General features: G+C 39.1%; 1 protein-coding gene across 2 annotated transcripts in view; it reads left to right on the top strand.

Annotated features, from left to right (window-relative positions):
- The window catches only part of col2a1b (collagen, type II, alpha 1b), a 46,007-nt gene that overhangs the window by 20,620 nt on the left and 11,035 nt on the right, over positions 1-14,352 (top strand). For both annotated transcript variants that reach the window (XM_046383277.1, XM_046383276.1), the window contains 23 exons: positions 812-910; positions 1,203-1,247; positions 1,712-1,810; positions 1,942-1,995; positions 2,357-2,464; positions 2,871-2,924; positions 4,455-4,553; positions 5,599-5,652; positions 7,108-7,206; positions 7,450-7,503; positions 8,012-8,065; positions 8,429-8,482; positions 8,732-8,785; positions 9,309-9,353; positions 9,443-9,541; positions 11,339-11,446; positions 11,547-11,600; positions 11,709-11,762; positions 11,961-12,014; positions 12,267-12,320; positions 13,530-13,637; positions 14,119-14,172; positions 14,297-14,350. In XM_046383277.1, the coding sequence (XP_046239233.1) occupies positions 812-910; positions 1,203-1,247; positions 1,712-1,810; positions 1,942-1,995; positions 2,357-2,464; positions 2,871-2,924; positions 4,455-4,553; positions 5,599-5,652; positions 7,108-7,206; positions 7,450-7,503; positions 8,012-8,065; positions 8,429-8,482; positions 8,732-8,785; positions 9,309-9,353; positions 9,443-9,541; positions 11,339-11,446; positions 11,547-11,600; positions 11,709-11,762; positions 11,961-12,014; positions 12,267-12,320; positions 13,530-13,637; positions 14,119-14,172; positions 14,297-14,350 (1,611 nt within the window). The remainder of the gene's footprint in view (positions 1-811; positions 911-1,202; positions 1,248-1,711; positions 1,811-1,941; positions 1,996-2,356; positions 2,465-2,870; positions 2,925-4,454; positions 4,554-5,598; positions 5,653-7,107; positions 7,207-7,449; positions 7,504-8,011; positions 8,066-8,428; positions 8,483-8,731; positions 8,786-9,308; positions 9,354-9,442; positions 9,542-11,338; positions 11,447-11,546; positions 11,601-11,708; positions 11,763-11,960; positions 12,015-12,266; positions 12,321-13,529; positions 13,638-14,118; positions 14,173-14,296; positions 14,351-14,352) is intronic.

Below are 14,352 nucleotides of genomic sequence, written 5' to 3'. Positions count from 1 at the left end.
GATGATTATACACTATTGAAAATATAATTTTGAATACATATGTCAAAGCCTGTACTATGTGCCTTGTGCTATATGCGTTACTGTTTATAAATTGTTACAGTCAGTCAGAACCTGCCTCAAGTGTCAATCATCTGCTGCCAAGCAACAGTGATAGTGATCATCTGCAGGTTTAGTTTCACACCCCGTTCGTTTATCGTTTCATCAGTTAAAGTTTGTTATTCCTGGGCTGCTCTCGTGCTTTTGTGATTAATTTGTTCACAATATGAGGGTTAGGGTTTGGGTATGATAGATCTTGGAATGAAAAAAAACACTGTAATGTTTTATGTTATTGACACTCTTCTGACTCCACACCTTCTCATCTAATGTTACAGACACAGGAGCAATAGCTGAGTAGTTTTTTTTTTTCAGCTGTTTCCCAACTTAATTTTACACTTTTATTTGCAGTTTTTCACAGTTTAACACTTGAAACCGTTTTTGATCTTGTCACCTGAAATACCTTTTCAAGTGACTGATAGAAATGCCTTTGTGTATTTCTACTTTTAGGGTTGTGTACATGTGTCTCCACACCTGAAGGCTCCGGTCTATTGTGTCTTTGCAACAATATTTGCTAAACATTATGTGTATTCAGTTTAAGTTCTGGTCTTACCTTCTTACCTTCTGGTCTTACCCTCATTCATTCTACACTATCTACAGCTTGTTTTCTATTATATACTTTAGCTGATTGCCAGTTATTGTATGTATTTGAACTCCCCAAAATCTTTGCTTGCATATTGACCTGTGTCTATCTTCTTCATTCTGTGTTGCTAACCAGGGAGAAGCTGGTCCTACTGGTGCTCGTGGACCTGAGGGTGCACAGGGACCTCGTGGAGAGTCTGGCACTCCCGGATCACCCGGACCTTCTGGTCCTTCTGTAAGTGACACGTATTTAAAAGGAAAAACATAGCATATGAACTATAGCAACGCATTAAATTAAATAAAATACTTGCTGTCATGACTCACATAACTTTGAGGCACTGCAATGAGCAGTTACATTATAAATATGGTTTTAAATATATCCAACACCACTGAGCTACACTTGTTAACATTTTTCTTGTGATACATATTTCACTGCACTCAGAGACCAGAGCTTGAAAGGCTTTTAATGACAGATAGGGTACATCGGACCAGTCACTCCTAGAACCTTTGTCTCTTCTTCCCCGTAGGGAAACCCTGGTACTGATGGTATCCCCGGAGCCAAAGGATCAGCTGTAAGTATAAAACTCTTATGTGTCTCTATTTCAAGTTATCACCTACTTTAGCCACCGTACAGCTGAAGTTCAGGTTACATTCTTCACACAAGCTCAGTTTCAGAAGTCATATATTGTACATAAATTGTATGGTTAATACATTTGAAAGTGAGATTGAAATACCTCTCCAATTACCAAAGTACAAGAAGTAGTGGAAACCATGAAGAGCACAAATTCCCTTCAAGCTCACTATTACATCTTGAAAACTTGAGATGCGACTCTTCTCATAAGTCAGTTAGTTTAGTAGACAGTATAATTAGTATAATATATATCATAGTGCAGCATTTATACCAGTTCACCAACAATGGGGAAGTATCTTATTTTTTACACTGAGCAAAGGAGAATTCACACACTGACATATAACTTATTGTGCAGTTTAACCAGCTGACTGATCACATGTGTCTGTCTCTCTTGTTTCTCTGTAGGGTGCTCCTGGTATTGCTGGTGCTCCTGGTTTCCCTGGACCTCGTGGGCCTCCCGGGCCTCAGGGAGCAACTGGACCTCTTGGACCCAAAGGAACATCTGTATGTACTCACTGTATCATTCATCAGTTTATCATGTACTTTATGTTCCAAATAAAAGCACAGAACAGACAATAACCCCTTGCTACTTCTACTCTTTCTCACTATCTGTCTGTCTGTTCATTATCGTGCAGGGAGACCCAGGTATTCCAGGCTTCAAGGGAGAGGCTGGACCCAAAGGAGAAATTGTGAGTTTTGTTTTTTGTTTTGAGCTTTTACTTGTCTCTCTATTTCCTAATTGTTCACGCACTCAACTAAATCTTTGTATTGATATCTACTGTAAACGCAGCATCTAGCCAAATAATAAGTGTAGACAAGAGTCACTTTGAAGATCAGTTGAATTTGAAATCAGCAGATTTGATAACTCAAATGAAAATATCTGAAGGAACCCAGAGCTTCTAAAAGTTCCTCATGTGACGTAACAGGTTTCCTCATATTAATTTTTGCATGTGCAATATTTACAGTCATCAGTTTAGATTTCATTTCTTTCTTTTTGTAATCTTTCTTTCATCCTGTACTAACATGGTCTGTTACCATTGTGATCTCCAGGGACCAGCTGGTCTTCAGGGAGCTCCCGGCCCACAAGGAGAAGAAGGAAAGAGAGGACCCAGGGGTGAGCCCGGTGCTGCTGGACCCCTTGGACCTCCTGGAGAGAGAGTAAGTAGATCTTATGGTTGACAACAAGTTATTTTATAACTTAAACAAATCTTAAAGAACAACAGCTTTGTGTAGTTTTATATATCTAAGACTGCCAAATGTCTTCATGTTATAAGCCTCATAATATAAACATTTGTTAAAGTTTTGTTCCACATAACTTAGTTAGTTAGAAAAGTTTTTGTTGTTGTTGATAATATGTGTATATTACAAATTTGGAAATAATATTAGTGAGAGTGAAACAGCTTCTACATTTTTAATGAAGTTAATTTCAATCTAATTAATTTTTAATTCTTTATGTTGTATGGCAGCAGCTGGGAACTTGGTTAGGGGCCATTATGAGATTCAGTAATTTGGATATTGTTGTTACAACCATAACTGTGGCTCTGGCTTTGTATTTCCTCTCTAGGGTGCCCCTGGCAATCGTGGTTTCCCTGGTCAAGATGGTCTGGCTGGTCCCAAAGTGAGTATCACCAGCCAACAATTACACTCGTTCCTGAGCAAAGGCTTTCTTACTGCTGTAGGGGGAAAAAATGTATTCTGAAAGACAAAATAAACTTGGAAGAGATAAAGATATTTATACTGCTCATGCGTCAATAGTCATGGATCTGAAAATTAACGTACTCCATCTGCTGCATATTGCATTTGGAATGACTTGCTTCAGTATTCTCAGTTGTTTTCTATTTGCTTCAGAGAGAAAATAACTTTTCTGAATCACTCAGTCACAATGTTGTCACAAACTGTAGGACTGCTTACAAATTGCATCACCATAAATTGTAATTCAGCTTCACTCGGTATTGACTCAGTCAGACTCAGACTCATACAGCTCTCGCTAGTCTAGTGCTGTAGTTTAGAGTTTAACATCATAAGTCCCTGCAGAATTTGAGAAATTATTCTGCACTACATGAGCTGTACAGGATCTCCATCTTGTCAGAAAATGAATCAGTTTCCACATAGCATTAAGGCTGTGTGCATACTTTTCATTTGTCCTTTACACTGGACTCAGTGCATGATACACAAATTGGGCAAAATGTCTGCAGAACTGAATATTCCAACCTTTTGCTCACAGAGATAACAATAGAATAAACTGTTAAATGCCCTGTTGATTTTGTTCACATCTGGTGCCTGGTAACTATTTTCAGTAAATGTCAGGGTTATGTATATATAGATATAAACATGAAATACCTGATGAGAAAATAAGTTGACAGAGCCTTTCAAAATAGTGTGCATAAAAGCTTTGATGCATATTTCAGCTGAATTTCAAATAACAAACAGCATAAATGAGATGGAGATATGTGTCATAACTGGAAATAAATAATCTAGAACTGATTAATTGAGAATTAGTAAAAAATTATTGGTTGTTAGAAAACAAACCATGACTGGCTAAAGCCCTTAAAATAATTTTGGTAAATGATTTCATTGAGAATTTGACGGATTCAGTCATCCCTGATGGCATGTCTGAAGGATAATTTTTCACTTCATTAATTCATAATCTTTCTTAAATCAAGCTGCAAAGTTCAATCAAGTTGCAAAAAGATGGTGTACAGCTTTGATATAACATGTTTGATGAGGCCCGTAATGAGTGAAGTACCTCTTCAGGCTTCACACTGAACTCAGATCAGCATCTTTACTCAGGAGTTAATGAAGGACATGATCATTCATATTTCCACTGAAGAGCAAATCATCTGGTGTTTGTGTTCAAGAATAGGTGATACATGTAACTCCACCATATGACCACAAGATGGCAGCATAGCGCCCACCATGCATTCGTGACCTACATGTCCAATGCTGGCAAAGCCAGCATCTCATTTAACACTATCTACCCCGCACAGTTTCGTTTATCCCAAAATGAATCTGTCAGGATTTCATCTTCTCTTCAGCGGGTCAAGGAAACCCCTTCAATTCAACCCACTTCCTCTGAGGTTTAAGAACTGTTTTGCCTCCTTAGTGACTGACTGAGTGATCACATCCTGATTTATTCTCTCTTAAACAGGGAGCCCCTGGTGAGCGTGGTCCTTCTGGTGCCAGTGGTTCCAAGGGTGCTAACGGTGACCCTGGCCGGCCTGGAGAGTCTGGCCTGCCTGGAGCCAGAGTAAGTTCTTCCCTTACCTAGTACTGCAGATCTGGCAGTTGGTGACTTGCAGAAATGTGCTGTAAAAACGTGCAGAATTAAGGAAATGATCAGTGATTCTTCGATGGATTCCAGTACAGCTTTACCAGCTAAAGATATTTATTCACAATTTGGCTTTATTGCTGTAATCTAAGATAAAATGTTTTTGGTAGTATTTAAACACATTAATTAACACATGTTTAACAGTTATTTTTTTAGCTGATGATGTGGCAAGTCCTAATCTGTGCCATCCTGTGAAAACCATGTATGTCCAAACAGTCGTTTTATTCATTTATTTATTCATGTTCGAGTTCAAGGTTCAAGGTTAAGTTCGAGAATAAGTGTCCTGCTTTCTGTAATTTCACTGTACATTTTTAGATAATCCAGTGAGTTTCTAAATGGTTAATTTAGTTTAAGAAATAAGCATCTAATAAAGGAACATTTCAAGAGTTGCTCCAGAGATTTACTGTTGCAGGTACTTTGAGTGGGTCAAGATCTAAAAATCACTGAATCCTACATTACTGCGGGATCAGTAAAGCATCTTATCTTATCTTATTACAAAAAATGCAATTTCTGCATTTTTCTATTAAGTACTGATGTAAGCCATCATTCAGAATCAGCAGAGTTACCCTTTAATCCCTTGTTTTAACTGAAATGTCACAGTCACCAAATCCTGTTCGCTGAAAAGGATTTGTACATTTGTCTGGCATGATTTTATTTTCTAGCAGCAACACAAGTAGTTGTTCACATTCCTATATAATCACTAGAGAAGAAGTATTAAAAAATCAACTGCAGACAGTCCATAAACATCAGTAACCTGAAATGTGCTCTCATTCATATTTTAGCTTGTAGTTATTTCCATCAGTAGGTGTTGAAACTGTTGCTTGTTGCACACAGGGCCAATCAGAGGTGTAAATTCCATTTCCTGCGGTGCCGTATGCTCCCACCTTTCTTAAGCACATGTTTGCATATGAATGTCAGATGACTCATCTGGATTTCGTCTGTTTATATTGTGCTTCTCTGACAGGGTCTGACTGGACGCCCTGGTGACGCTGGTCCTCAAGGCAAAGTTGGACCTTCTGTAAGTGCACTTTTTCCTGTTGTGTTTCTGTCTGTAAACCAAAACAATAACCACACAGCACATATCATCGCCCAGCGGCGGTGTGCTGCATCATTTTTAATATTACATGTGGCACAAGTGGGGAGAGACTTGTAATTTTACTAAATGTGCTCTCATCATGTGATGACTCATAGGTGGTTTCATCAAATTGAATTGCAGGAGATTTATCCACACATTATCCATCAGGCTCATCCCCAGTGGTGTTTGTGTTTCGAGCAGGCTTCACTGTCTTGGATATTAGAGCGATGAAGTCTGGAGAGGCTCCTGTTGTTCGTGAATAGCGCTTCATTCATTGCTTTTCGTCTAATCCATTACTTAGTTAAGTGAAATTCCAATTAAGGTATTAACAGCAAAACTCCTCAGTGAAACTGAATTATTTTCATTTGGCTCACATTTTAGACCATTTAGGTGTTGGCATGAATCAGACAAAAAATCTGCCCACTAATAGCTCCCAGTAATTTTAGCTGAGCAACGTTTTGATCTGATGAGCTCTTCATCAAGTACCATCAAATCACCATGACAAAGCAGAACAAGCAATTTAGGTGTAGACACAAACACAGCTTTCAGTCAGGGCGTGTGTGATTCTTTCCTGTAGTTTGCTCATTGATCTGCCGCCTGTAGAAGTTTCTTGGATGTGTGTACCCTACACCCCGTTTGTCTGGACTATTTGGCTGTTGCCGTGCATACATCATGCACTGCAATCACATATTTTTTAGGTAAAGTTAAAATACTTGACATGACAGGTAGTGTTTCACTATGATTAGACATTTTTTTCCCCATATTTTAACGTTTTTATGTTAGCTATATGAAAGTTATGTTTCCCTGTTTGCTGTACAGGGAAAATATTTCATTAAATGGATTATGGTTTACTGACACATAAAGTAATTTTTGACTCACTGACTGAAGGAGTGGCATATGGGCAGGCTGATAATGATTCATGGACTATGTCAGCTGTTATTTTTTTGCTAGAGCTCCTAGTTTACCCCTGAGGGGTTTATTTATTTAGGAGGAAGGAAAATTTCAACAAATTGAGTAACTGTTGCATGTCCTTAGGCCATGCTGGACTTTTCTCTGATAGACCCCGATCTGAATGTGCGTTACTCCTCTCCATTCCACATTTTCAGTCTAAATCCAAGTGTGCTTTAACATCGTCCATTGTTGGAACATTCCCCCATCACCACCACTGTCAGATTTTCCTTTTTCTAAATGGAATGGTAAATTGACTGTATTTATATAGCGTTTATCTGAGTGTGCTTTACAGCCCAAGCCAGCAACACAACCTTTTGAGTAGTGGACAACCCCCCTCTACCTCTGAGAGTCACAACTGCCGTAACAAATGTTATTGTGACCACGTGATTGCTCATACTGTATGCTGCTTAGATTATCTAATTGGACTCTTTGACTGTACATGTCTAGGGAGCTCCTGGTGAGGACGGTCGCCCTGGACCCCCTGGCCCACAAGGAGCTCGTGGACAGCCTGGTGTCATGGGATTCCCTGGACCGAAGGGAGCAACTGTGAGTAATAATATAAATGTAACCAAGCTAAAAATGGTGTCTATATAGGGATGGATGCTCAGCTTTTTCAGTTTAATAGGTTTTGGGCAAATAGAACTTGTTTTGTTGTCTTTGTTGTTTTATTTGTTCTTTCTAAAAATAAGTCAACAACTGAACAACTGGAGTCCTGCCGAACAGCCAGGACCAAAGAAATTAGCCACAGTCCAGAGAATAACTGCTGCATCTTGTTTCTGCTGTGCTTAGGGTGAGCCTGGCAAGTCTGGTGAGAAAGGACTGGCTGGAGCTCCAGGTCTGAGAGTGAGTTATTTTGTCTTTTCTGTCTTCAAGTCATCCAGCTGGATCTTACATGTTCTCTTATTTAAAAATACAAAAATTGTTTAGCTGCTGTCAGCCCATTTCAATTTTGTGACATTTTAATGTCAACCATCCTCTAAGTGACCGCAAAGATGTTACTGACATACTGATTTCAAAATATACATATTCACATAAATCGTGAATGAATCAGGTAAACAACTTTTAAAATGACAGTTTCGGACTAAAAGAAAACACTATTTATAAGTCAAAATGATCCCAATGATCATTTTTTATTGTTTTGTATTGACTGGCTACTCATCATTGGTTCACTTCTATTTCTGTAGTTCAGCTTCCATCATGTTGAAAAGCTCAGTTACAGCTATCAAATGTCTATCTAGCTAATAGCATCACCTTTGGCTTAACTGTCGATATCTATTTATTTGTTTGCCACACTCTCCCGTCCCCCTCCATCCTTTTCCTCCTTCCTCCCTCTCTTCCTTCCTCCCCTCAGGGTCTGCCTGGCAAAGATGGAGAAACCGGCCCCTCTGGACCCCCTGGCCCTGCCGTAAGTATCTCCATCTCCCCCATCCCACTCCATAATGCTGATATTATCTTCCCTTTTCTCGGTTTGCACTTAGAGGCAACCTCCATTTCCCAGACTCCCTCAGTGATAGCTCCATCTCAAAAGAAGTCCTTGACACAAATGTGTAGCGGTTGTAAGACGACATCGATGACTCACAGACTTTCAGCTCTTTTGAAGTTTGTGTTTGTTGTGTGATACATAAAATAAAGCCTGTTTAATCTTAGCTTCTACCTATGTTGTTTATTGATATCCAAGACACATAAATGGCAAATCAAAGCCATATGTGAAATTACTGATGTTTAATTTGTGAAAAAAGTTGACTGTGGTTATTAATTATCTGTTTAGGGTCCTGCTGGAGAGAGAGGAGAGCAAGGACAGCCTGGTCCCTCAGGTTTCCAGGTGAGTCTAAACCTTTACGTTAAACTGCCTTTTAAAGTCGCGACTTTCTCTCTTTTTAAAATTATACGGGTAGTAATAGGACAAAAAATCCTTTATCTCTCACTGATTTGAGCAAAGGTTGCTACAGACTGACACGATTCTTTTGTTATGCCTGTTATGTATTTGTTAAAAACCAACCTTTTACTTAATAATTTGTTGTTGTTGTGTTTGTTTTTCCTGACATTTGTTTTGTTTCTCTCCTGTGTTCAGGGTCTTCCTGGACCTCCTGGCCCACCTGGTGAGGGAGGCAAGCCTGGAGACCAGGTGAGCGCACTGCTTTTGTGAAATATAGCTTAGAAATGTACATAAACTCAGTGGTAATACTTACTTACTCCTCCTTTACTCTCAGCCCTGACAACATTCATATTTTTTTACTGAACTGTTAACATGCCATTGCTGTAAAAAGCCACCTTCTTTTTGAGCAATGGTTGAATAAAAATGAAGATTAATTAGATTAGTTCTTGCTCCACCATTTCATTGACACTGAACATTTTATTCCAGATTTGAAATAAAATAAACAATAAAATCCAAGACTACATCCCATGCTGTTTTGTACTGTATAACTTGTCTCGCTATTAAACGGCCTTTATTTATTTATTTCCACAAAAGTGTAACATTGAGATGTTGTTAACCAGATCTCATTCTGTATAATAGATGTTTTTCTACTTAATATATTCCGTGAATATCTACCTCTCACCAATAATTTAGATTTAACGTGACTGTTATAACTAAACATATCTGGAACAGTACTTTTTTTTTCTTTTAACTCCTCAATTTCCCATTTCAGGGAGTTCCTGGAGAGGCTGGAGCTTCTGGTGCAACTGGACCCAGAGTAAGTTGACAGTCTGGATTAAACTTCAGTATTTCTTTGATTGACTGACTGTCCGACATGCTCTTGACTGTTGCTGTGTCACCGTTCAGGGAGAGCGTGGTTTCCCCGGAGAGAGAGGAGCTGCCGGTCCTCAGGGTCTGCAGGGACCCCGAGGTCTTCCTGGAACTCCTGGAACTGATGGGCCCAAAGTGAGAACAACATTTGGTCTAAAAGAAGGGAATTACAAATTATTATTGCCTTAGGTGTCTTCACACAACTGGCAAATAAATGGCCTCTGTGATACTACGGACAGTTTTCTGCCATATTCTTATCACGTACAGCAGCAGTAACACATTAATGTGAGCTTGTGATTAAATATTAATTTCCTCATTCAGCTGTGTTGACAGCATTCAGTGTTTTTCCACATAAACTGTTTACTGGAGGTGGGAAACTACATTGTCTTTTGATCAGTTAGTATATGACAGTCTGAATCTTGATCTTGACTCTACTACATGAGGGAATGTTTCTTTTTTTTAGATTTCTCTCTTGTTATTGCTTTTTTTTACTTTCTTACTTTTTCAGGTCTTTTCATTACTCAAATTAAACAGGAACTGCTTTTATGTTGAACTGCTCACAACTGGTGGACATATGCAATGTCTTTGTTTTAAAGGGCCAGGGATCTTTGTCACTCTTCATCACAAATGCCCACCAAAAAGTTTAAAAAGGGTGTTTTTTTTTCTTTTCCTCATTTTTCAAACAAGCATTTATGAGAACATTTATGCCCTTAAAAACACATACTTCATTGAGTGAGTTCATCAAATGAGAGTATTTGAAAGAGAAATACTATGTTTCTGAACAGCTGGTAGCCCAGCGCATTTCCAGTCTGTCCACAGTAGACAGTCAGTTGCTTATCAGCCAGCCATCAGCAAATACCAGCCAGCTGCAGTAATTTGTCACAACTGCACTGTGAGTGGAGGAAGAACTCAGAGCGGCTTCAATTCTCACTTTTGGTTGTTATATCGTCAGATTTTTAATCCCCGTTCATGGGTTTTTCTTCCTTTAAGGTCAGACAGGAGCTCATAGAGAGGATGGGGATTAGAGAGCTGACATGAGTGTGACGGTGATGGAGGAGGGAGTTTGTGGTTTATGGCTCGGTTCTGAGCGAAATGCAGAGCGATTTGTTGTGAGGAATAAAGTCCACATCTGCCTCATTCAATAAAAACACAGTTTGAATACATTCACAGCCAGCTTCGAGGCTGTGTGAGCCCTGTGGTTACAGCTTAATGACTACAGATCAGCAGCAGCAGTTGGTGTTTGTGCGTCTGATCTCCCCAGTCTGAGGCTGCAGTAGAAAGCGCTGCTGATAAGTCTGACAGCTTTTGATGAGTAGTGGGCCTGGTGGAGCCACTTAAAAAAAAAAATAATAATCAAAGTCTGCATTTCCTTCAATTATTTTGGCTTTGATACGTGGAACAGAAATATTGCTGCGATAAAACACCCAAAATACGGACTTCAAAGTGAACCCCCAATCAAAAGGAACACATGGAATTTGACATATTTGTCAAGTTGAACACCCTCCCAACTAATTAGTTGACTTTAGTCAGCAAAGTCACTAAAACTTTGTCTGAGTCGAGCGAGTGAGTAGTCAGTGTCAGAGGAGTGATATAGAAATTGTCTGATTTTCGCCTGATGATGTTACAGTCCTTTTTTTAACCTTGAAATCAGCACGCTGAGACAAAGATGGGCGTCAGCCTCTTTCACTGAATGTGTGTGTTCACTCTGTGACGGCACCACATTTTTTTTGTTTGTCTCTGACTTGTGTATTAATAAATACGAAATGGTTGTGGATAAGAACTGCTTCACGCATAGGGAGCTGGTGCTTACACCCAACTGGGTGTAAGCACCAGCTCCCTAATAGTATACAATGACTCTGAAGTGCCTTTTCTGTCTGTTTCTGTGTCTGTGCCTGCATAACATCCTCTTCATTTATTTCTCCTCCATGATAGGGAGCCATCGGACCTGGTGGTGGCGCTGGAGCTCAAGGACCCCCCGGTCTGCAGGGTATGCCTGGAGAGAGAGGAGGTGCTGGCATTCCTGGACCCAAAGGAGACAGAGTAAGCCAAGATGAGCACAAAATGAAGAATATTTATATATTTACTATACCCACACCCCTGTCGGGTAACTGATTTGTATGTTTTTTATATAACCTCATAGGGTGACATTGGAGAGAAAGGACCTGAAGGTGCTCCTGGTAAAGATGGTGCTCGGGTGAGTGATTGTCATCCATTTTGGTTTTTAGGAGGGATAATTGTCAGTTTTGAATATGGCAGAAACAGTTTTGCATCACGAGTGTTTCAAACATGTTTCATGTCACAGGGTCTCACTGGTCCCATTGGTCCTCCTGGTCCTGCTGGTCCCAATGGTGAGAAGGTGAGTGTTATTTAATTAATATACAGTTATGGTTAGGTTATCACTATAATATTTCATCTTGAAGTTTTTTAACTGGTTTCTGTATCTATTTTGTACATGATTTTAAATAATTGTGCCACAGTGTTTGAATCCACATACATTTTAACCCACTGCTCTCAGCTAAGAATGTGTTGCTGATGTTCCTCTTTGTTCCAACAGGGTGAATCTGGTCCTGCTGGTCCTTCTGGAGCTCCTGGTACCCGTGGTGCTCCTGTAAGTGTCACAGTTTAACCAGTATCACTGTCCATTATCAGTGTCATTGAAGTTCAAAATTGAGATATATAATAATAAAACACTGTTCAGTAGTAATTTTTGCTTTCGAGCCAATCATTTTGTGAGATTGAAGCTAATAGAATAGTTGCTGTCTTTTCTTGTTACATGATCAGCCATTTGTCTCACTCTCAGTCATCATCGCAGCCTGATTGACCTCTGAGTTTTTGTTGTCTCTCTTCCTCTCTCTTTCAGGGTGACAGGGGAGAAACTGGACCTCCTGGGCCTGCTGGATTTGCTGGACCCCCTGTAAGTAACAATAAGATCGCTGACCAGCTGCAGCTGCAGATCGATAATTATAATCCAATAATATAATACAAGTTATTCTGAAATGGGCCATTGTGCATGACAAGCAGTTTTATTATGATGATTATTATTAATTGGGAAAATTCTGCATAGTATGCACTTAAGTGGAAATTTGAATTTATTTATCTCTACACTGGGGCATTCCTTCTATCACCTTAGTACTGTTTCCACCACTGACCTCTTTGTGATCTTAAATGAAACTATCTGAAGGTCAGAAAATAAGATGTAGGATAAAACCAATAGCTTGACTTTTCAAAGACATACTTTTAGAAACCAGTAACACACAAAGTTAGTAAAAAGTATTAAAAGTGGGCTGTGTTAAGTTCAGCCTTTAGTACCTCCTCTAATATTGAAAATGAAAGTTCTGACATTTAATTATTTTATTAAAGCACAGTAGATATGCAACAGATAACCTTAACACCTTGATAAAAATCAAATCAAGTTTCAGTCCAAGTGTGGTTATTTTATTCTCCAGATTAAAAATAGTGATACAAAACCCAACTTTGTGTTTTGTTCCCTGAAAAATGGGACTGAAGCTTTAATTATTTTATGAGAACTTTTATGACAATTTTTAGCGGAATGAATTACACTAAAAGGTGTTTAATTTTTTGTTTCACAGCTCATCACCACACAGGCTGAAAATATGGATGCTACATAAAAAATCAGCAAGTCTTATTGAAATCAGAGTTCACACGCCTACACTTTTAATTGCAGTTGAAATCACAATTTCAGTCATGTTGTGTATGAAAGAAAAAATATGAAAAAGAATGAGAACATAAGATATCCTAGCTTTTAGTCTTTAGTCTTAGTCAAAATGCTGGTTTCTACATTTCGCATAATGCAACGCAGTAGCGTGCCTGTATTATACTCTCCTTGCCTGGTAAATGTTCCAACTTCTAGTTTCCAACAAAATCTTCCTTTATAAGTTATTTTCAGACACAATGCTATTGTTTTTACAGGCCAAGTAGTACTAATCAAATTAGTAAACTGACCTTTATGTGTAAGACTGGTGGAATGCCCCTTTGATGAAATTTATTTTAGAGAATAAGAAATGTTGTCTTTTATTTTAGATAAATTACTCATTCACAAATATAAACATTTAATGTCTTAATGACATTTTTCATTCATTTGGCTGTTTGTGTCATCTTTCAGGGTGCTGACGGTCAGCCTGGAATCAAGGGAGAGCAGGGAGAATCTGGACAGAAGGGTGACGCTGGTGCCCCTGGACCCCAAGGACCCTCTGGTGCCCCTGGACCTGCAGTGGGTGTCCCTCTAGACTTTTTTAAATCATTGCTGAGCCAAACAGTAATTTTTTTCAGGCTTTGCCTAAGCCCTGAATAATGAGTTTCTAGGAAATCCTTGGATGTTTACAGCCTCGTGAAGACTTTTCTCTTTGATAGTTAAAAACATACAACAGCAAGACAAAAAAACTGATTGACAGTCTTTCTTATGAGCAGAGAGTACTGTTATCTATGCACAAATCAGCAGAAAATTCTTCTTTTTTTCCAACCATCCAACATTGTTTGGTAGAGTTAACATAGAGTCAGAATGAAAGCTGTCCTTGTCACAGATTGTGCCACACCAGGCAGAATAAAAAACAACTGAGGCACACAAACCTGCTGCTGATCCAGACAGATGTCAAAGGAGCTGAACATGTTTCAGATGAATTTCATCATTGTCATTTATAAAACACAAAATAAATGTCAGACAGTAATGAACATGACTGTGTGTTCTGATCCAGGGTCCTACAGGTGTTTCTGGACCTAAAGGTGCTCGTGGTGCTCAGGGGCCTTCTGTAAGTGACCTTTTGAAATTGTTTTTATTTAATTTATTGTTTTATTTTTGTCTCACAGTAGCACAGAAACCATCATTCTGATCAATTATTTTTGGCTTTGTCCAACTTAATCTTTCTCTTTCAGGGTGCCACTGGTTTCCCCGGTGCTGCTGGCCGAGTTGGACCTCCTGGTCCCAATGT

Source organism: Scatophagus argus, chromosome 3 (assembly GCF_020382885.2).
Source record: "Scatophagus argus isolate fScaArg1 chromosome 3, fScaArg1.pri, whole genome shotgun sequence".
NCBI classification, from domain to species: Eukaryota; Metazoa; Chordata; class Actinopteri; family Scatophagidae; genus Scatophagus; species Scatophagus argus.
This window is presented reverse-complemented; position numbering and strand designations above follow the sequence as displayed.